General features: G+C 34.7%; 2 protein-coding genes across 2 annotated transcripts in view; both read right to left on the bottom strand.

Annotated features, from left to right (window-relative positions):
- Window positions 1–3,098: 3,098 nt before the first annotated feature.
- NTMT1_2 (N-terminal Xaa-Pro-Lys N-methyltransferase 1) lies at window positions 3,099–9,333 on the bottom strand (the record flags this gene model as incomplete). Its single annotated transcript, XM_051218383.1, has 3 exons — window positions 3,099–4,241; window positions 8,272–8,766; window positions 9,292–9,333. 3 exons carry the CDS (start codon window positions 9,331–9,333, stop codon window positions 3,828–3,830), a joined length of 951 nt encoding a protein of 316 aa, XP_051073120.1. The 3' UTR covers window positions 3,099–3,827.
- Window positions 9,334–9,821: 488 nt separating this feature from the next.
- NTMT1_1 (N-terminal Xaa-Pro-Lys N-methyltransferase 1) overlaps window positions 9,822–23,663 on the bottom strand; it is a 38,744-nt gene continuing 24,902 nt past the window's right edge. Inside the window, exons 14-22 of the mRNA XM_051218382.1 lie at window positions 22,192–22,587; window positions 21,730–22,065; window positions 21,056–21,640; window positions 19,912–20,097; window positions 18,180–18,216; window positions 17,200–17,306; window positions 15,765–16,200; window positions 13,994–14,079; window positions 9,822–10,053 (exon numbers count right to left, since the gene is read on the bottom strand). Of these exons, the coding sequence (XP_051073119.1) occupies window positions 10,019–10,053; window positions 13,994–14,079; window positions 15,765–16,200; window positions 17,200–17,306; window positions 18,180–18,216; window positions 19,912–20,097; window positions 21,056–21,640; window positions 21,730–22,065; window positions 22,192–22,587 (2,204 nt within the window). The 3' untranslated portion in view covers window positions 9,822–10,018. The remainder of the gene's footprint in view (window positions 10,054–13,993; window positions 14,080–15,764; window positions 16,201–17,199; window positions 17,307–18,179; window positions 18,217–19,911; window positions 20,098–21,055; window positions 21,641–21,729; window positions 22,066–22,191; window positions 22,588–23,663) is intronic.

The raw sequence follows: 23,663 nt of genomic DNA, 5'->3' as shown, positions 1-23,663 counted from the left end.
GTGCTCCCTGTCGAGTCACAGGACTAGACACGCATGACATTGATCCCCACCCAGTGATCAATCAATTGTGATTATTTACCTTAATCAATAGATCCAGGAGTTATAAAAATCTCAATCATATCAACAAACAAGTAATGTACACTGAATAGTAATATAAATAATGAAACATTATCTATTTCTCAAAACAAAATCATTCCATCATTGTAAATTATTCAACCAATAGGTTGTAATAAACAACTTCTTCTTTTTCTAGAAACATAAACATCACTTATTACATAATAGATGAAAATTACTCTCGATCACATTATTGTGAAAGATGAATGAAACTGATTAATGATTACAAGTCACAAAACAGGTACATTTTTACATGGTATTTTTAATAAACAATCACTTTGATAATGTTTAGCAAAACCTAATTAGTAAATAAGCAAAAGATTCCAAACTGAGATTTCTCATGTACAAATAAATATTCAATCAGTCAACTACAATGTAGGACCAGTCACATATATGCATCAGTACAAATTGCCATACCGCATTAGCATAACAAGATGATCAACAAATTCATAGAAATAGTCACTTCAATGGTAGTAATATATAAAAGAAAGATTGCATATAAGGACACATAGTACAGGAAGAAAGAATTAGTTCATAGAAAGAAAGATATGAAGCGATTTTAATATCACGGTTTAAGGGAAGACAAAGAGTGTATACATCTACGCCATTGTGATCGATTCTGAGCCATGTCACCAAGACTCTCCAACCATTGGTTATGATAGTCACGCGGACCCCAACCAAGTAGAGTGTATCTACCAACATGGCTAAGACTAGAATTTAGTGAATTCAAGGACTGATGACACGTTTTGGTTTGGCGGCCCCTTATAACAGATATATCAAAACAAATTTTAATAATCTTATAAAACTATCAGAATTGAATTATGAATGATGAACTCAACTAACAACACCATTTATTTTAATACTTTCATGAAACGATCAAGTATTATTAATTTGTAAAATGAATACATTATATTTGATACACTGATTTCAGTCGGCAGATTTTTGATACTAAATAATTACTTATATTCTAGTCAAATTCAATGTCCAATCAGAACATAAAATGTTGAATACTGTTTCGAAAAACTTAACTATTTTTGTCGAAGAAAGTTATTCCAATCTTCTAAGATTATACATGATAATTAACGGTGAATATAGACAGAATAAACTGTTGTGACATTAAACTTTGTTGATTGTTTGATCCTTTAAAGATTATAAACTAATCTAGTTAAATGTTACAATATACTAGAGAATATGAACTAAAATTAATTAAATAATGATGTACAATTAGGAACGAAAAATAATCACCTTGATCAATATATTTTATAGTAATCATAGCTAATAAAGTAGACTATCAGTTTTCCTTTTCATGTAAGCAGACAATTTATGAATGTTTTAATAGTTGAAGCATTTAAGGCTTTTGTCAATATCTATGTGAACAATTTGATTAAACTCAATATTAGAATGTAGACTTATGCAATCAGTTTCGAATCAGATTATTTATGGAATAACTAGTGACACTTAGTTGAAGACTCGGTGAATTTGAATATACAATACACATTGTCATAAAGTTAAGTTTTTAATCACTGGTTTGATAGTAATATAGTAATGCATGTATCACATTTTTATATATTAACAAAATAAATGAATGGTAACTGCTAGGAATTATTTATGGACTATTATTACATGTATTCCTACTGAATGACTATTATATATATTTATATTTATCTTATGACAAGCTTTCATTTGACATATTGACTATCATTATACAACTTACTATTCTTAAGTTATTCCCAATCTATTAGTTACATTATCTCACACTCACTTTTGGCCTGATCTTGTATAATTGGTACTTTCTATTTTATGGTACGATGCGGTCTGATTTGCTTGTATATAAACTACATATGTCTTAAAACATGATTTATGCAGTGGAATCCGAGACTGTGTTCTGGACTCAAACGAGCAGGGCTTGGCAAGAAGAACCAATAAGGTGAGTTCACTCTAGGCTGCTCGTGCTGGTTAACGCGTCATTGGTTTGGTACAGTGCCAATGTCGTATAAGTCAGTGTCATGACTGACAATTTTGTCAGGTAATAATTACCAGGGCATAAGAACATAACACACATCACAACTTACACTAAACAAACTGTCCATAATGTTGTATAACCTAGATTGTGCCATACGATCTCGTAAATTACATATAAAATTATTTATGACCTGAACGTGATATTTAACATGTAAGGTTAACCACCTGTCTTTAAATGTTTAAGGAAAGTGTGGTATCAAACACTGCTCTGTCCATTTACTGAGTGTGCAATTTCCATTGGAAATTTCATTTCAACCTTAAGCTTTCATTTTAGTTGTGTTCTTCATCCGGTATGACCTATCAAGCACTACGCTGATGACTTCATAACAAAGTAAGACAACGTCATATTCTTGAAATGAAACCCTCAAAGAAAATCAAATTCCTATACAATATTTACTCACTAAATAGACAGAAAAATAACCGAAAATGCTTGATACATCGCATTCACCGAACCTCACACCTTCAATTTATCCATTGCACTCTTGTTTTAAAAACATTATGGTGACGTTAAACTGACCTTGAGGGTCCTCACCTGATAACTAGGACCAAATGAGGGTTATAAACCAATGTGAGTAATTAGAATTATGATTTACAGTTGATGGTTAGTATTAGGAATCAGATTTAGGGTTTTCATCACGAACTGATATCAGCTATAATGCCAAAACTCTATTTAGCCAAATGGATGGGTGAATTTCGCGCTGAAATCCAAGACCTGTTATCTTATACCTAATTGGTTCATCCATAAATTATAATCTCGCCAAAATTATGTTTCTTTTCATGCATGAATAATTCATTACTTTACACTTCTATTAACCGACTAAAAGACTAAAAGCAACAAACCCAAGGTCGGAAGCTGAAGTCATACTGCTAACATACATCACAATTAATTACACAGGGAACATCATATATACCCGACGATGATATACCCCAATGGTAATATAATAACAAGATGCTGAGGGGAAAAAAAGTCTGTTATTAAATAGTTAACAAATCTCATATGAATTTCGTTGTATGTAATAGGTGAAACCAATGATTACTTCATAGTAAAATGTAGTATACATGTATATATATATATATATATATATATATATATATATGTGTAAAAAAAAGTTAATTTTCAACAAAAAATAATCTCAAAGGAATTTCAATTGTCAATAGCAAAAAAAAATTTTATAAACAAGACCATTTCATCTCAAAGTGAAATACATGGGTAAGTACAAAAAAAAAACAACAACAACAACAGTAGAACAGCAGTAAAACAAAAGAAAATAGGACTATTCATATTTCAATTATACATATACACAAAGAGTGTATGTATGTGTGTCTGTGTGCGTGTAGTTGTGGGAGCACAAATCCAAATGAATTTTATTTGAAGAGATAATTACTATAAAATAAAAAAAATAATATCGTTTTTTTCTTTTTTTTTGTTTACATTCACAGATTAGTACACACTCCTGTCGTACTTGTAACATGAAGGATATACTTGACCAAATAGATAATATATTTTTAATTTAAACAAGAAAACGCCAGAATGTAGTAATGAAGAAACACAGAAGGAGAGAGGATGAGGGTAAAGACAAGTGTAAATGTAAATTTTACGGAAAAGAATCGAATGTACACAGGCAGACACATACATCAGTAACGATAGCAGTGAGACAATATTTAAAAAAAAAGAAAACAAAACAGAGAAATTAAGCACTTATAGTTGGTAGTGGTTTAGGCAAAGATTTTGTAGGAGATGCTTTAGGATCACCGTTATATGATAATGCAAACATCCTTACTGGATAAAATGATGACGGGAAATTTGTTTGAGCACGTTCACCAATTAATGTTAAACCAGTATCCATAAAAGCTCTTATATAAGTTGATCGTGATCTTGTATAGCTACTATCGATCTCATCGAAATCGATTTCTTCTGAATTCATGATTGATTTTTCATCGTGTCCACCAGGTGAAGTGATATTTTCTTTAATTACAATTACACCGCCTGGAGAAAGTCCATGAGCACAACGTTTTAAAAAGGCTAACAAAGCTAAATCTGATAAATGGCCTAATACCCACTGAATCCAAATTAGATCATAACGACCAGTTGGTGGAGTAAAGTCCTGGAATTTTGAAAGAAATGATAGAATTTTCACAAATTCATGGATACAATTGCAATAAAATTACACACATATATATACACACAGAGTTTAGTGAGGAAATTATCGGACAGTTAATTATTATAGTCAATGAGCCCGACCGCTGTTGCTGCCTTGACATGGTGGTCGGGCTTGCCTATCGTGATGAAGCAACCGAGCTATACTGACTGGAACAACCGTTCCTCAAGGTCCTACTATATCAGACAGGTCGGTTGAAGAGCGGTAAGACTAAAAGCAACAAACCCAAGGTCCGAAGGCGAAGTCGTACTGCTGACTGTACAGAGGTGTGACAGCAGTAAGGTGTTCCCTTCAGACAACCAGCATGACAGCGATGCTGCCTTCCCACAAGGAGGGGTGGGGTTAGAAAAGGTCGACCCTAAAAATGCACACATCACCTTATCCCACGGATATCCGTCTCCGGCGGTAAGGTCTCAACAAGTACGGAGCTAACACAAAAATTACCCATGAAAAGGTCGTGTGTGACAGACCTCAAGCAGTTGTCACTTGAACACTGCGGTCACGCTCTCAGGTCACTAAGACCACCCATAATCCAATTTCCTTTTCAGGTACTTCCAGAGAAACCCTTCCACGAAGTGGGCAACCGGGGAGTGATAACCGCTCTCATACCTCTAACAGTACACAAGACCACTGTATTCATAATCAACCTCCGTCCTCACTTCCTATTATTCCTCCCACATCGACTTTCAACACTGAACTTCCTCTTTCGGCTTCCTCCTCAAGTGTCACCATAGCCAACGATTCTAGCGCTCAAAACACTGTCCTAGGTCTACTGAAACCTCGCTCCAAACTACACATTGGAGCCTTCAACGTACGCACCCTATGTCAAATACGTCAACAGGCTTCCTTGGCTAGAACCCTAGAATCTCGTACCATTGATGTATGCTGTGTCTCCGAAACACGCATACAGGATCCTAGTGTGGTCATTCACTTGACCTCACCTTGGCAACATGGAGAACCAACGAGATACACCCTCCGTGTACCTGGTGACCCGAAGGCCAGTTCTCGTGGACTGGCAGGTGTAGGCGTAGCACTAAGCATGAGGGCGGAACAAGCACTGTTAGAGTGGATCCCCGTTAACAGTCGTCTATGTGCTGTTCGGCTAAACGGCTCTGTAAGAACTCGGAAGGACAGGGACATGCGTCGTTGCCTTTTCACTGTTTCTGCCTACGCTCCCACCGACTGCAGCTCAGATGAAGTGAAAGATGAATTTTACAGAAAGCTATCTGAACTTTAGAAAGCTAAACGTTCAGACATAGTACTCATACCAGGTGACTTTAATGCACAGATAGGTAGCTTAAACCAAAAAGAAAGGCATTTAGGTGAGTATTTTTGTATACCGGCACAACGAACAGATAATGGTGATCGTCTGCTGCAACTGTGCTCAGACAATCGTTTATTTTTAGCAAACACAAATTTTAAGCATAAGGAGAGACATCGTCTAACATGGCGACCTACTGCACCAAACCAACGATGGACTCAAATAGACCATATTGTCATCAGTCATCGTTGGAGAGGGTCGGTAGAAGATTGTCGATCATTCTAGAGTACCTGCTTGGATTCTGACCATGCCCTAATACGGGCACGCATCCGCTTGCGCCTCACTGGACGCAAAAAAGCCACATTAAAAAGACCTACTAGAACTTAACTGAGTAACGAGGAAACCAAAAGTAGGTTCCAGGAACAACTGAGGTCATACATAGGTAGTTTTGAAAACGAGGCTGAACCAGATGTGACATCTGTTAGCGATTTAAGCCACAGAGTTACAAAGAACCAATGGATTTCTTCAAGGTCTATTGCACTGATGGATTCTCGTAAACTCATCCCATCAGGCTCTGAACATGATGAAGAGCATAAACAAATCAGATCTAGGTTAAGCAAAAGTCTAAGGAATGATCGTGAGCAGTGGTGGGCAACGAAAGCAAAAGAGATGGAAAAGGCGGAGGCTATAGGGAACACAAGACAGCCCTACAGACTAATAAAAAAAACTGGAATTATAAGTCGAGTACAGTTCAGACTATTTCGGAAAAATACGACACTCTCATCTGCTCCCAGTACAGAAATTTAGAACAATGGGCAGAACATTTTAGTACCCTCCATTCTCAGGCAGTGTGAATGGAACATTGAAGTAGATCCTCCAACTCTAGCTGAAGTTGAAAAGCCTATAGTTAATCTGAAACGAGGAAGGACAGCTGGTCCAGCTGGATTGGCTTTTGCCAACTTACGTCAGCTATGACAAAGGTGAGATATCCGTCAACCAAAAAAGGACGAGTATACTACACGGCAGTTCGTTCTGTCCTACTTTACGGCTGCGAAACATGGCCATTAAGAGTAGAATATATGCGTTAGCTACTAGTATTCGACCACAGATGCCTCAGAAATATTGCTCGCATCTGCTGGGATCACCGGAAAATTAATAGTGAGGTTAGACACAGGGTATTAGGGAATGATGGTAAATCAGTTGATGAGGTTGTGAATCTTCATCGAATGAGATGGTTGGGCCGCGTATTGCGTATGCCTGACAACCGATTATCACGACGTGCAATGCTAACTGGTGTTGGGGATGGTTGGAAGAAAGTTAGGGACAGACAAACCAAAACATAGCATCAGTGCTCAAAGTTACTAATTTCTAGTCTAAGCCATATCGACAGATGTAGACTACTTGGTTGGGATATGCGCGACTATCGTAACCAATGGTTGAAAACTCTGGCGTAGATGTATACACTATTTTTCTTCCTTTAAACCGTGATATTAAAATCACTTCATATCTTTCTTTCTACTAACCAACTCTTTCTTCATGTACTATATCCTTATATGCAATCTTTCTTTTATATATTACCACCACTGAATTAACTACTTCTTTGAATCCGGTGTTCATCTTGCTGTGCTAATGCGGTATGGCAATTTGTACCGATGCATATATGTGCCTGGTCCTACGTTGTAGCTGACTGACTGTAGTCAATGAAGGGAAATGTTATCCAACAAGGTATTCACGAACATATTTTTCCGGACACATGTTTTGTGTATGGAAGGTATTAAAATCATAACCTTAAAAAATATCTTTTTAAATAGATACTGGATATGAAAAAGTATATCAACATGATTGTGATTAAAATATTTGACTTTCGCTAATCACACAATAGTTTTCACAAAAATAAGTTGCTTCCATTTACTAGTGGAATCTAAGATCCACGTTTCGTCTCATTTTAATTTCGTCAGTTGGATGTAGCGGCACCCCAATGTGAATACTCATACTAAAGTTCGAATCTAGTGTTTGTTGGTTCAAACGCTAAAACGTTAACCAATAAACTACTGAGTTTAGATAGTCATCAACTTTTTTTACGAATATGATGTTTATATCATCAGTTAAAGACCCAATGTGAATATCAACACTTGAATACAGATACATACAGTTGATGAGTTTTAAATACGGCGAAATGTGTACACTCACAGTTACACTGCTATCTATCTATTCTAGAAAATAATGTTTAAAAATGACGACATTGAAGCAATGCGCAAAGGATAAACATATGCTAACAAAGACTAATCATAATTCAGTCTTAAATATCAATAATCGGATAATTCAAACCTTCATTAGTAATGATATAAATTAGTTTATTATTGAATGAATTGTAAGATAAAATAATGTCAGCAGATTATGTAATGGACTGATGGACTGTCTTTACAGTCGAAATTAAAACATCATCACTCAGTAATCAGATTCTTAAAGTACAACTGTGACAAAATATGTTATTGATTTTCATACACATAATTCTAAAAAGTTATATGTACATCGTTTAGATAATGAGAAACATTTGTACAATAAAAAGTGACATTTTTAGGAATTTACGATATATTTATCTCTCGATGTTAAATACCTTGAATTTAAAACATATTCTGATAAAATGGGAAACAATTTACATATTTCCATGTCCCCATACACATTGTTTTAATGAAAAATTGTAAAAATACTTACTTGTAAACCAATACAGAAGCGTTCACCAACTCTAGGAAAATCTTCGGGTCCAATATATTCTTCTGCTTGATTAAGAAATGATTGTGTCAATTCAACCATATCAACAATAGAGAAACGTGGTAATAATAATTGTTTAGTAACACGTCCAATACCAGCACCACAATCTAATGCGTACGCTGTAGTAGATGGTCCGAATTCATCGAGAAATATCTCAGAATCTGCAATATCCGGGACATTTAACGAGGTATAACCTGATAACATTCCGTCAACTGTAGCTGGAACTTGACTCCAATAGATTTTTGCCTTTGAATAAAATGTAACTGGTGTCCCAACAGGCGACTGAGAGATAGACATATGTCGACGTAATAACTGTAAGTCTAATGGAGGAGCACCGACAACAGTTTTTGAGCGAAATCCATCATGTTTATTACTGGTGTTCTGATTGTGTTTTTTAATTGCACCACTATGTGGAGCTTTTGCTACTGGAGAGGTTGCCTTGTACAAAGTTGAAAAAGGTGAAACAAGGATGAGAATACACTTAATATTTTGTACACGGAGATCAACATTTAATATAAAATGTATATCCAAGTCAATAAAATAAGTTTCATGTATTTATCCATAAACTATATGTGGTGTGTGTGTTTGATAGATGATACATAGTTGGTCAAACTAAAGTATTTAAATGCGCTCAGAGGTGCATTTTAGTGTGTGTGATAGCTGGCTGGTCGCCATGTAGCACAATTTGGTCGATCAACCTAACAAAACTCAAAAAATACATAAAATAGGGAAAAAAGAACTGATAGGTGGAACAGAACGAACTGTCGCGTTTATCGATTTACAGAAAAATCATAAATAAATGCAGCTGTACTACTGAGGCCGTTTATGTGAATAATATGTCACCTAAACTCTTCTGATTTACAGGAAGAGGAAAATTAACCAAAAAAATTGAGAACGTGATGATAAACCTTTCCAAATTAATCAAGACAAGTCTGAATCATTGACCTAAATAAATATACTCACATATACACGCATAATGACAAAATCAGTAACAACAACCATCATACACAGATTTTCTGAGACAATATAAAACTAACAAAAATAGTTCTACATGGAGCGTTATAGAAAAGTGCTGAATATTATTGGGACCACAAGTCAACCAAAGTTAGACAAGCATCGAAAACTGCTTCGTCCTAGCATGGAGCTCCTCAACAATGCGGATCTACGACCCCCACCACCAAGGACTGAACTCAGAATCTCCTGTCTCATGCATGAATGCTTAATCATTAGATGCGATCTAGAGGTTAAGCACTTATGTGTGAGTCCGAAAGTCCTCGGTGATAGAGACATGGATATGCATTACTGAGGAGCACCATGCTAGAACGAAACAGCTATCCAGTGCTACCAGGTTTTTTATGGGTGTCTAATTCATTTGGATTTACGATCTCAAAGAGAATTCAAGCTTCACAACCACGAACAAACGATACGTTCTTCTTTCTTTTTAAAGTGCATACATCGAATTAAATACATAAATAGAGAGAAAAATCAAAGCTATCATCAGAAAACAAACAGATTTATTGATATTTAACATTAAACAATATCAATAGATTACAAAATGCAAGAAATTTTACATAAAATTTTTCATAAGTTTTTTTGGTAACTGTTATCGAGTTACAAGATAGAAAACAAATGGTTCATATCAACAAGATAATATTGTATAAAGATGAAAAATATTAAGATCTGAGTTCTGTCAAGCACGTCTTTGAGTAAATGAAGGACTAGTACCTGTATAAGTTTGAAGAGGAAGATAAAAAAAACAGTTTCAACAAATCACATCGTATAATAATAACACAAATAATAAATACATATTAATTAATAGTTGAATTCATGAGTAGATTTAAGCTAGACCACTATGGAAAACCTGAAAGCACTGGATGACCGTTTCGTCCTAGTATGGGACATATTAATTACAAACATCTGCTCAAATAAATAAAACAAACTGACTATTAGGTAAACAGATAGTTTATATAACAACAGTTATTATTATGATTAGAGCGCATAAACAACCTAAAAACTGACATATATGTACATCAGCTCAAGCTACTACATCATATCACCACACCCAGGAGAGGTTATCACATCAAAACTAGTTATGCAGTTGTTGTAAGAATAGTATCATTGGTGGTAGACAAGATGAATACGCGGAACCAAAAAAGGGGAAAATTCCAAAACATGAAAATCAAAGAGAAAACAAAAGGTAAACTAAGCTGAGTTCATATGATCGACTTCAAACTATATCGTGCAATGCCTCAAACCAATCTATCTAGTCTGCAGTTATCAACATGAGTAAAATCAACAGTCAACGACTTTATGGATTGACCGTAGATAAATTTCTTTTAAAATGCTCCAACATTGCGTTTCCATGTTAGCAAATGTAACACATGGTCCAACCGCTCCAGACGACGAAGACGCGCATCCTCATTAACAGATTTCATATCCTTAAAAATTTGTCTTGAATAACAGAGTAGTATGTGTACCAACGGCAACTAACTTTGAATTATATCACCTAAAATCTCTCACTAGCGATTATAGACATCTTGTGGATTGAAACAGAGCTATCTGCACAGCACAATATGCCTTAGTTCCACAGTTTGACAACCAAGGTTCAATAGATGAATCTGGTAACTTGACGTTTAATCCAAAGACTTTAAATCACGTTAATTACAAATGAATAAAAATATGTATTTTTAGCCTAACGTCATTTGAAACTTATATTTGTAAATTATGTATTCTTCATGCACAAACATATATATTAACAGCGGAGAAATCAATCAATTAATCAATGACAAGCAAAATAAAGTATGATATGTGTGGTAACGCAATTTATCAGCTCCCATTAGCAACCAAGTCAAAATAACTGGAGTATTTATGATAGTGACCGAGATTAAGTAATGAGTATGGTTCGATAAGGTGTAATGGAAATGTATTGTATGAAAGAATATTGAAACTCCAGATATTGAGAATGATAAAGAATGAATACAACTGAGGACCATTGTGAACGATTCTGAGTAGTCAGCCCTTTTATTCAACGACTAACTGATTGCGACTATTGCCTTGGACTTCCCTCTTAACACAGAAACGATCTCAAATATAGGAGCTCAGCGTTAGAAGCTTTCTATTTGTCCGTCATAAGGAAAGGAGAACCTTACACATCTATGAAAAACCTTTATTCAATAGGATTAATGTCTAGAAAATATTCTTTTCTAATATGTTGACTGATAGTTTTAAAAAGAATAAAAACTTAACTACAGAACAATATTGACTGACGTGAGTTTTTATTATTTTTCATGCTAAGAGTAACCTCAATGTGACCTTGAGAAATACTTTTTATTTATCATCTAATAAATAATGGAAAATACTTTTTACTAGTAAGAAAAACAATGAAACAAGCCTAGGAGTCATATGATATTGAATTAGTTTAGTTTAAAGTATGAAGGTAATTAGTATACTGTACAAACAGAAACCAAAGATTTATAATTAATACATCATGGACTAATTTTAGTTTAACAACAATTGAAAAACAGAAAGCAATTGATAACTATTATGTCCACCTTAAACCACTTACAACACTAAATTATAACTTATAATCTAAGTGTTAAATTAACCAATATGATAAGCAAATGTTTGTGAATTTGGTTTTGAGTGTGAGAGCTAGTAGCACCTATTCTATATATCAAATCTAGCTGGGTGAAGAATGGATTTCAGACCTGAGAATTAAACCTAGAAAATTGAACGCCTTAACGACTGAGGGATCTGTTCATCATCATAAATATTCAGTGATTGGAATTCTATCTGACATATGCAACTCATTTGGTACAGTTTAATGTTCTACGATAAATCAGTTACTTAAATAGAATTTTAGGTGCTCGCATTAAACAGAACTTTTATCGGCTTCGGGGTTCAATGAAAGACCCTTGTTGTTTGATTAGAAGTTAAAGAATGAAACATCCACCTAATTGTAGAATATCGAATGCGTTCAATACTAACTCATTGCTCTACACAAACGAGTAGCTATATTAAGGTATTGCAAAAAAAATTTCACAAGTTAATCAATGATCTTTACTTCTTACAATTTAATGTTGGAGACGGTTGAAAGTTAGGGACAGACAAACCAAAACATAGCATCAGTGCTCAAAGTTACTAATTTCTAGTCTAAGCCATATCGACAGATGTAGACTACTTGGTTGGGATATGCGCGACTATCGTAACCAATGGTTGAAAACTCTGGCGTAGATGTATACACTATTTTTCTTCCTTTAAACCGTGATATTAAAATCACTTCATATCTTTCTTTCTACTAACCAACTCTTTCTTCATGTACTATATCCTTATATGCAATCTTTCTTTTATATATTACCACCACTGAATTAACTACTTCTTTGAATCCGGTGTTCATCTTGCTGTGCTAATGCGGTATGGCAATTTGTACCGATGCATATATGTGCCTGGTCCTACGTTGTAGCTGACTGAGACAACACATTACTGCCACATTAGAACAGAGTGGAAATAGAAATGTTCTCCAGAAAATATTTCCAGTTTAATGCATGACTTTGTTATATAGCGTGATCATGAAATGTGCGAGTAATTTGACGTGAAGTATTGTATGATAAGATACAATTTTCCAATATTTGACATTTTATTTCATGCTTCTAGGATTACATGAATGATTTGTTCTAACACTCATAGATCAGTCAAGGGTAATCAAACATCATATTTATTTAGGTTTTAGTGTAGATTGAAATTAAATTGATTCAGTTGAAGATAATGTCAATTTAGTTTAATTAGATAAACATTTCGTTTGTCACAGTCAAATCATATGTTACTATTGAGTCATTTGAGTCCTATGAGAAACAGTAGTAGTTAATTCGAATTAACAAATATATCTTATTGAAAATATAACAACTAGTACGTAAACTAAGTTCAGGGTTTTCTGTTGACCTAGTGGTTCGAATCACCAAATATTCAGTGAAAGACCTCAAGGTCTTGGGTTTGATTCATGTTTGAGTAGTAAATACGTGCTGTGGAGACTTTTACTACAATGGAAATGATATTCAACATTCTGTAAAATTTCCACAACTGTAAATTTAATTTCTTTGTGGTCATAAACTAGGTGATAGCTTTTGATATTCTTTATGTTCATCGTAAATTGGTGGTACTATGAAATCGGTCATATCAGTTGATAAATAGTTAATCAGTCATGTACATTGTAGAATCTGACACATGTGCATCGATTCAAGTTGTCCTGCCACATTAGTACAGTAGCATAGAATTATCATGAAAGATTCTAGAGTAGTAAAGGCAATAGTAGTATCAGTAATAATAGAAAAGACTAGATACAGAAAGAAAAAATAAGGTAAATGGATATTTCGGGGCTCAAGTTCTAAAGGAAGACGAGGAGTGAATACGCCTGGATAACGGTGAACAATTCTGTCCCATGTCATTCAGTCTCTAACCACTAATCACAATATTCACACAGACCTCAACAAGGTAGTCCATCCCAACTGTCAATGACTTCATGAATTGATTACGCGTTTTGTTTTTGGCTACCCTTAGGTTTCTTTCACTCTACTTTCACACCAGACAATATTGTTCGGATATATATATATATATATATATATATATAATATATATATATAGATAAATTTAGAGTAAGATTAAAACATACCAAAAGGTGAAGCAGGGATATTTCCACCAGGTGGTGAGTTTTGAGCAAGTGATCCAAAACTTAAATTATCTGATTTACTCCCTAAACTACAATGAATAAGGTGTAAAATAAACAAGATATAACAGTTAAAATTGATAAATAAATAAAATGAATCGACTAGTTAATAATAACTGATTATTAAAAATAATAATATAGCTCTAAAACGGATGCATTGAAGCTTGAATAGCTCTTATGATTGGTTTATTGGTTACTTGATAAAGATTGAACATATGAGAGGTGTATGAACGTACTGAAAGCTGCAGATATACATACAGACATATACTGATGGGTGGCGAAACTACTATGTCTGGACGAACCAATCGGATTCAGGATAACAGGTCTCGAATTTTGGCGCGAAATCCACTCACCCATTTGTCTAAACAGTGTTTTGACATTTTAGCTGATGTAGATTCGTGATGAAAACAGTAAATCTAAACCCTTACCATAAAATGTAAATTATAATCCTTATTCTACACACTGCTTTATAACCCGCATTTAGCCCTAGTAAGTAGGCGAACATTCTCAAGACCACTTCAGAGTCGCTTAAAGGTCGTTCGCAAATCATAGACTCATCTTATACAGTTTAACAAAATATCAAATTTATTTGTATCATGATCATACATTACAAACTCGATCGACAAAACTTATTAGTTAGGACGGAGAAGTAGAAAAAAATAATGATTGTTAACCAATGATGAGTTAACTTAAAACTGTTTCTGAAAAAAGTTAATTTGAAAGATGCCAAATACAAACAGAATTGTCATTCAGATGAATGTATAAAATAAACTTCAGTATTCGACCTTACAGTTACAAATAAAAATTCACGGTTATCGAGATCGGGATGGAGAACAGGATTCAAATCATTGACATTAGATTGATCTGCAAATAGATTATGTCTTGTGGATGGTAATCAAAATCACCTGCCAAATCACCAATCAGAATCTGACTTCCAATTTAGTCTGTTATTCACTCTATAGCTTAGTTTCTCTGGTTTGAATAACTGCATGTCTGATTAGCATTATTAACCTTAAGTCGACGGTTAAGTTCTCATTGGTCCACTATACGTTAGCTTCTCTCTACCCACAGCCTTGAGTTATCATTCCTTCAATCTTCGTTTGGATATATCAATAAGGTAATTCGACACACCATCGATGAGGTTTTCAAAGATTCATAAGAGAACAAGAAGTGTTTTAATTGTCTGTAATTCCATATAAACTATGAGTACATGTAACAAGTGATGTGATGTTCTATCACTAAGCTATCAAAATAATTGTACAACACTTTGTACATTGTTTCGAATAGAGCAGTGATACATCTTGAAACGCATCTAATTAGTGCTTAGAATTTATCTAAATTCAAGAAGCTGAATCTGTTTTCCAGGAGGGGAAAGTAATACATAAAGCTAATCAGAATCCACCGAATGAGAAGACCAAAACGTTGTGCCAATTATAAAATCTTTTAACGACAAGTACAGATGATTGGTCAAGAAATTGTTTCATTTTCTAAATAGTATATATATATATATATATATATATATATATATATATATATATATATATGAGTATTATGTATGTGTATCAGTTTAGCCCAATAAACCTTTCTTACTCTTAGTCTTTTGGGAGTTTTTTTTATCAGAAATTTGTGTATCAGTATTTTATTCTCCAACACCATGCGTCATAACAGAAACAATCTAAGAAACGTAGTGACAACGCAAAGAACACTGTCAACTTACGAGGCAAACAATCCACCACCTACAGGTGCGGGGTTAGAACCACCACCACCACCGAACAAGGGCCCAGTTGAACCAAATAATCCGCCACTAGAATTAAATGCTCCGGGACCATTCATTCCGAATAAACCTTGTCCAACTGGTTTATCAAATGCAGGACTGCCAAAAGTTGGTGAACTTCCAAAACCACCAACGCCAGTAGTAGGTGTCTGTGTACCAAATAAACCTGTTCCTGGATTAACATTTGTTCCGACATTACTAAATAACCCGCCACCACCTCCGCTCATTGTAGTAACAGGTGTAGGAGAGCCAAACAAAGATGAACCTAAAATTGAACTGCTGAAAAGACCAGATTGAGGACTTGACAGTGATGCACTTGCTCCAGAAATAATATTATTCTGTGTACTTGAATTAGGCGAACCAAATAAAGTAGAGTTAGCTAAATGATAAAGTAAAGATAAAAAGGCGGACCAAAAAACAGGAATAATTAATCTGCATCAATTTTACGGAAAATCGAATGATAAGATGTGTTAATGACATACTATATACAGCTTGATATATCGTTTAAAATCTCGACCCATACAGAAACACTAAAGATTCAGGAAAGACGTTTTCAGTATCTCTTAACATCCAGCTCAATTAACAATGAACTTAGAAGATTGTTAAGACTATATCTTGAGAACCAGTCATTAAAGCGACATAATTTACGTGAGTGCAATTAACGAAAATTTCAAAATAGTAAAACAACATTGTTTATGACTTATTCTGATAGAAATTTTGAGAAATATTGCATTATGGGACAAGAATTATCAGTAATAGAGTTAAAACAGTTTCATTACATATGACTTCGACTAAAATATTATTCTAAACATCAATATACCGCTTTACAAAAATTGAAAGTTACTGCGCACGATCCAGCTTATACGCGCGTAAACTTCAGAAACCCTACAGCTATATGTAGTTGAGGTGTTTCAAATTATGAAACACCTGTTCAGTGATCTCTGGTTTTCACTGGTTAACTAGCTAGAGTCAATTTGCAATGTGAATTATAAACCAGACAATCTTTACAAATCGACAATAAACAGTCAGCCTAAGTATATGTGAGTGTTCTTAAAAGTGTGTTGCAAATGCCCAGTTGTACATACTATGATAAGATACTCTACCGGTAAGGAAAGAGGATAAACAGTGGTCATCACAATGGGTAAGCACAACTGTACGTCAAGTTAGTAGCTACGGTAGAGACTAACATCAAGCGTTATTTTTGGTTGATTTATCGAGATTAATTTGTTACCACAAAAATGTTTGTATGATAAACAACGACGTCATTACCAAGACAGTGTATTTATCATAACTATGCTGAAAGAAAAAATAGTCGAACAACATCTTGTCCAAAAACGTATGGGGAAATTCCACACACACACAAAACCAAATAACTAACCTTGATTTGCAAAAGCTGTGTTACCAAACGGTTTGCCAAAAGCATTTTGTGTGGGATTTCGAGGTTTTGAATTCCCACCAAGACTTAAGTTTGATACAGAGAATAAACTGAAGACAAAACAAATAACAAGAAAAGAGAATTCTACAGATTGCATGATACACAAAACAAAACAAAATGGTGAAAAGGTATGGGAGGACCGATTCAACGTTACTGATATGACAATAAGATGAAAGCCTCTGTTGACAGTCAAGGCTTAATAATATTTCAGAGTGAATGAGGGGGTTAGTAATTGACAGTGCTCGTATCATCAAAGCACTTAGATTTCTAAGGCTGACATTACAATCTGACCTTAGTTAGATGATCTTTGGAAACCAGAGAGGACTGGGAAGCTGTTTCATTTTAGAATGGGACTCCCCAGAAGTGTGCATCCGTCATCACACCGGGGATGGAATCCTAAACCTTTGGATCTCATCGTGAGCACCTACTCTTTCATATTTTGTTATCTAACAATCAACTACATTCATTTATGCACCTAGTATATGGGTATAAAAGCACAGTAGTTTACAAGGAAAAAGAAAGTTTTATTCTTCTGATCAGTTATTTAGCCATTTTGATTATAAGAATTTAAATAGAAGTGGAGCCAATGTCATTAGATATTTGTCACCTGGCAACGTTAAACATCACTTACATCATGAAATGCAACAACACAACACGAACAAGATAAGACATAGGAGACAGTTCTGAGTTGTTACACTAAAAAACCGCTTAATACTGTCACGACAACTAGAAATTAATTATAGAATGTGGACTTACAAAACTAGGATAAAATCATTAATAAAAAAACAATGACATATTTTTGATATCTCAATAAGTAGAAATTTGAATTTTTGACGTTTCTCCAGTTGAAAGCTATAATATTCGAATCACAATTTAACATACACATTATTGAATGAAAGTAACAACATTCAACAGCTACCCACCTGTTTGTAGATTTTGTATCGGATCCCATAGGTGAACCTTTACGACGAATACAAAAAGCACATATGAACACAATGATTATGTGAAAAAAGAACTAAGAAAAATCGAATCATGAAAAATGCTTTAATAAAGTTACACCTAAAGGGGAAATTCTTTGCATAGGAAGATTAGCAACAAGTTATATCTAAAACGTGATTATTTCATGTACGGTTCAACATTGATTACAAGTGTTTTCAGTGAAAACATTACGAGAATATTTACACTTTATCGAGCGAAAATATCAAGACTGAGCAGTATTTTTGAACAAACGGTACATTCATAGTAAAAATTGTAAAAAAAGTATTTAAGATAAGCGAAGAAATAATGGTACCCTATCTTAGTGTTGGGTCGGCTTCCGGAGAACTTCAACGGAGCCTCCAGAGGCCCAAAAGGAGCCGAAGAGTTCTAGCCAATCAGAGTGTGATGGAACGTTCGAGAATTCCAGCGTGGCGTGCTATCATCGATCGGTAGCATAATGTAACGTTAACGGATTGGCTGAAATATGATGTTGATTTAACAGACGCCAACATCTATAAATACCCTTGATTTTCTGTACAAGAATGAACCTTGGGATAAAGTGTTTTCTCTCATTCTTGTGTCTTCTCTCTGGAGTTCAAGTCGCTGTGTAGTTCTAGACTGCGGGTTACCGAAATAGCTTAGGAATCGTATATAGCGTTCAACCTACACGACTTATCACTTAGTTAATCAAATAAAGTTTATACAGATTCAAAAGTCAATAATTTGCTATTCTCTTTTACTTCCATTTCTTCATTCTACTAATGATGCCTTTTAATGCTCTGATACGGCCGAAGACAGGGAGAAATCACTTCAACTAACAATGGTAGACAAACTTTTATTTCTACTTTCGCGCTCTTTGTTATTTGTCTTCTGTACAGCATTCAAGTGTAAGAAAACGACAGAATGAATGAAGAAGTGATTAAAAAGTAACTACGAAGCGTTAAAGTACCAGATATATCACAATAGTTGATAATACTATATGTTTCTTCAGTCAGTTAATCGATGTTTGTAAATTCTGAAACTGACTCTTTCAATATAAAGGCGGGATTAGTGTATGCCGAGAGAAAAACCTTTTTAATCATCTTACTTATTCTAGAACCCTATCGAATCAATTAGCCGGTTATTACAGTTTTTGATTGAGATCATGAACCGATTGTTGTTAGACCACTATTGAAAACCTTGAAGCAATGGACAGCCGTTTCGTCCTATTGTGGGACCCCTCAGCAATGCGTATCCACGATCCCGCTCGCGGGATTCGATTACAGTATTCCCAGAGGATTGAAAATACTTAAAATATTCACTCACATCAACAAAACCATTGATATTTTTTATGCATTAAAGTCAGTCAGTCAATTATAAGTAGAAACTGGAAATTTTTTTCTACTCCTTGGAAAATCAATCCATTTTTAGTCAATGATGTGCATTTTTCCTTTAGGACACTTCTGATTGAAACCAAGAGACCTTCTCCTTTGGCTACTTTTGATTAACCGACTATATCAAATTACGATTCGACTATTCAACTATTATTTATGACAAACGTGTGGACAAAAAACAGGGAGCTTCTATTTATTGACACAGAGTACTCGTTCAACTGTCAATGACTCTTCATGGAGTGTGATGCCACTACGTCTTAATTTAATGAATACGATATAACGAGAACAAAAAACACAAACATACCGAAGAGGCCAGCACCCCCACCAGTTGAATTAGATGTAATCTGTTGAGAATTGACAGTCGCCACTGCTGCAAAAAGACCGGTACCAGGAGCCGTTGGATTCACCTGGTTAGAAGTTATTGATGCACCACTAAATAATGAAGATGTGCCCGAAACGAAACTAAACAGACTAGAAGTTGTAATTTGTGCTGTTTTAGAAAAACATAAAAACATAGGTAACTTAATACTGTTATTGGAGAATAAATGAAAAAATGAGGGTTATTGTACATGTTTTATAGTGTACTTAGTGAGGCATTTGCTTTCGATATTTTTATATTGTCAAACTTGATAGGTTATCGTTGAACTCATTAACTGTTAATACACGTTTTACTATTTAAAAGATACAGTTAAGCGATTATGTACCTGTTATTCAATTTTGTTTCTGGTAGAATTCCGTTCTCTGAGCTACGTCCAATGTTGGTGAAATGATCTAACTAAAAGAATGAAACTCCACCAAAGTCATCTATCTGAAATACAAATCTTCTTCACTATCTCAAAATCGGTTTTGTACTAAAAATGAACTAGTTATGAAAAAGATTGTGACTTCTCATTTACTGTATGTTATGGTCTTGTAAATGATGTCATGAAATATACAGAGCAAATCAGCTGTATATTCTCGTATTCTAAGTGGACAGACTGAGAGTAGAAAGAAATTCCATGCGCCCGTATCAGCCACAGCATTTTTAGTGACTATAACAGGTAAAGCGAAGTTCATTCGTGATAATGGATTAGGCGAATTCATGATTAGTGGACTCAATAAATTAGTGGTCCTTTTATATAGAAGTTGAATTCATAACAAAAATATACAACTGTATAAATACTTTAACGCGAATGAAAAGAACTTAAATAGTAGAGAAAAAAAGAAACAATGAGCTAGACAAGCACTATAAGACTGTTGAGTGTAGTGCAACAAAATATTATACTTTTTAAGCAACGTCAGTAAGTAAATTCACAACAACAGACTTCCATTTCGACCCAAAAACAGAATTCGACAAAAACTCAGTACGACTAGGTCAAGAAACCACATATGAGGCAGAAATAAAATAAAAATCGAAGCAAAAACATTTACAGAGTTGAATACTAGAATTTATCTACAGTGAAACAAACCTGGCACTGTAGATACAGCAGTAGTGTTATTGTTATTTACAGGTGAATTTACAGATGGCGTATTAAACAGACTAGCACCGAATAATGTAGATGACGAAACAGTGGTAGTAGGATTTGAAGTATTGACCTGAAATAGATTGGAACCACCACCGGACACTGGAGCATTAAACGGAGAACCAAATAAAAAACCACTTGTTTGTGTAGCCGGCTGTGAACTGAACAGCTTGTTACCACCGACAACTGATGTATTGGCCAATGTACCAAACAAGCCCGCCGATGACGACACTGTTGCAATAGTATTAGTTGCTGTTGTATTTTGAAATAGAGACTGTCCAGGTAAAGTGGAATTACCTCCAAAAACAGAAGAGCCAAATGGACTAGAAAAACTAGGAGTCACTGAAGTAGTAGTAGCAATAGTAGTTGTTGTACTGGTTAGAGTGGATGGCGAAGTTACTGAATTAGAAACACTGAAAAGACCAGCTACTCCAGGTGATTGTAGGATGGAGGAAGAAGTTATAGTTTGAAACGAAGAAACATTTGTACCAGTGAATAAACCCCCGCTCGAGGAAGTACCTTTACCGAAAACTTATAAGAAAATGAAAAGTTTTAAGCACAAATAAGTTACATTTTAATTATTAAAATTAAAATGAACCAATCTTTGTATTTTAATCTACCTGTGGTACCAAACATTGGAAATGCTGGAATAGTTGTGGTTGGAGTAGATCCACCAAAAAGTGTAGACACATGTGTATTAGAGGCGATTCCACAAGATGGTACAGAAACGGGTGTACTGAAAGCAGCACCACCGAAAAGTGAAAAGACGGATGTAGTCGGTGTTTTATTGAAGGCCTCACTTTTCGAAATAGGAGTTCCAGTGAGACCAATAACAGTGTTTGCAGGCGAAACAGTGGTTACAGATCCTGTATTAATCGTAGAAGACGTCTGATTTGGATTGCCAAACAAAAAGATATTTGCACCAGTGCTGCAGGTTGATGAAGCAACGGTAGTGGCTAAAACGGAGGTAAAGGATGCATGAAAATCTTTGAATAACTAATGCTTAAACAAAAGGCCTCGTAAATTTACATTTTGAGTTACTTCAAAAGAATAGATATGAAGAAAGCACGAAATGTACATACCTGAAACCAAATTTGGAGCACCGAATAATGGTCTACTATTGAATGTAACATTTGGGTTTGTTGTAGTATCTGAATTTGTGGTTATTGCACTTGTAGTGTTCAATGGTATACGAGTGAAAAGAGAACTTAATGAAGAACTTATCGTAGTATTGATAGTAGCAGTACTGATATTTTGACTTTGTCCAGACCCAAACATTATACCTGAACTACTACATACTGGAGTTGGTAAAAATGAGAATAGCCCAGATGATTTAGAAGAAGCAGTATTAGTTTGAGGCAAATTAGCTGAAGAGATGTTTGAAACAAGATTTTCTTTCTTAATTTCATCTGTTTCTTTACACGGTGAAGCATTATTGAAAACATTCGATGGATTGGTGACAATAGGTTGAGAAATAACTGTAAAAAAAAAGGAATCTCCATATACACGAAAGTACTTTGTGAAAAAAACTTAAGGAGAACTTGAATAAAAACATTACCACGTTCATATAAATATCCTTTAAAAAAACAAAGACATCACAGATATGTTAGTTAGCGGTAAGTTTAGAGATTATGATTTACGCTAATTAGTCTTCGAGGTTAGACGAAACAGTGTAAATATTTGATCGCAAGTGTACTCAACGAAACATTCGCATAATGTGAAACATTAAGGGTAAGTATAAATTAAAAGATATTTATATTATTATATTATCGCCTGTTAATATAAAATGAGTTAGAATCAGGGTACTATGTGAAGATAACAAATCCGTTGATAATGTCATGAACCTTCATCGACTAAGATAATCGAGACATGTATTAGATAGACTCAACCACTGCTTGCCTCGACAAGTAAGTAAGTAAACCGAAATGTGGAGTCAATGTACAACCCCTTAATGATAATTATCGTGTTCTTACTAGTGACTAGCTTCAAGAGGAAATCAAAGGGGTTCTAGTGGGAAGCTGTGACCAGTAAAGCTAAACTATGTCGGTGTGAAGCAGTTACCGACCGACGACAGTGAAGGATGGTAGCTTAGTGTCGTGGATTGATTCGACTTCGACATTAACACCACTGAATCTCAACTCAGTGGTCTAAAACTTAAGCGTTCATATGAGACCGAAGCTCTTAGGTTCTATTGCTACGTACGGAGTCGGAGGTGAGTATTGCAGAAGAGTCCTATACTAGGACATCCAGGTTTTCAATGGTTGTCCAACCTATATATGTTTATGATTTAAAAGAAATTCAACAATCTCCACAATCCCTTACTGACAGTCAATGAATATTTGTTTCAGTTACGTAGATAGGTGTTAATGTGATGTAGCGAATTGAAACAATTTACATTTTTGTTAAGTTAGTACGTTGCTTATGACTGACTGATTGGCTATAACATACTTATGAATGAATACGTTTTAGGAGATTGTTCAAAATCAGTATGAATGTATACGTTTTTTTTTTTACTTTTCTCTAAACTGTAAGGTTAGGTACGTTATTAAGTTAT

The sequence above is a fragment of the Schistosoma haematobium genome, chromosome 1 (genome assembly GCF_000699445.3).
Source record: "Schistosoma haematobium chromosome 1, whole genome shotgun sequence".
In the NCBI taxonomy this organism is placed as follows: domain Eukaryota; kingdom Metazoa; phylum Platyhelminthes; class Trematoda; order Strigeidida; family Schistosomatidae; genus Schistosoma; species Schistosoma haematobium.
Note: the sequence above shows the minus strand (reverse complement) of the source record. Positions and strands in the feature narration are given on the sequence as shown.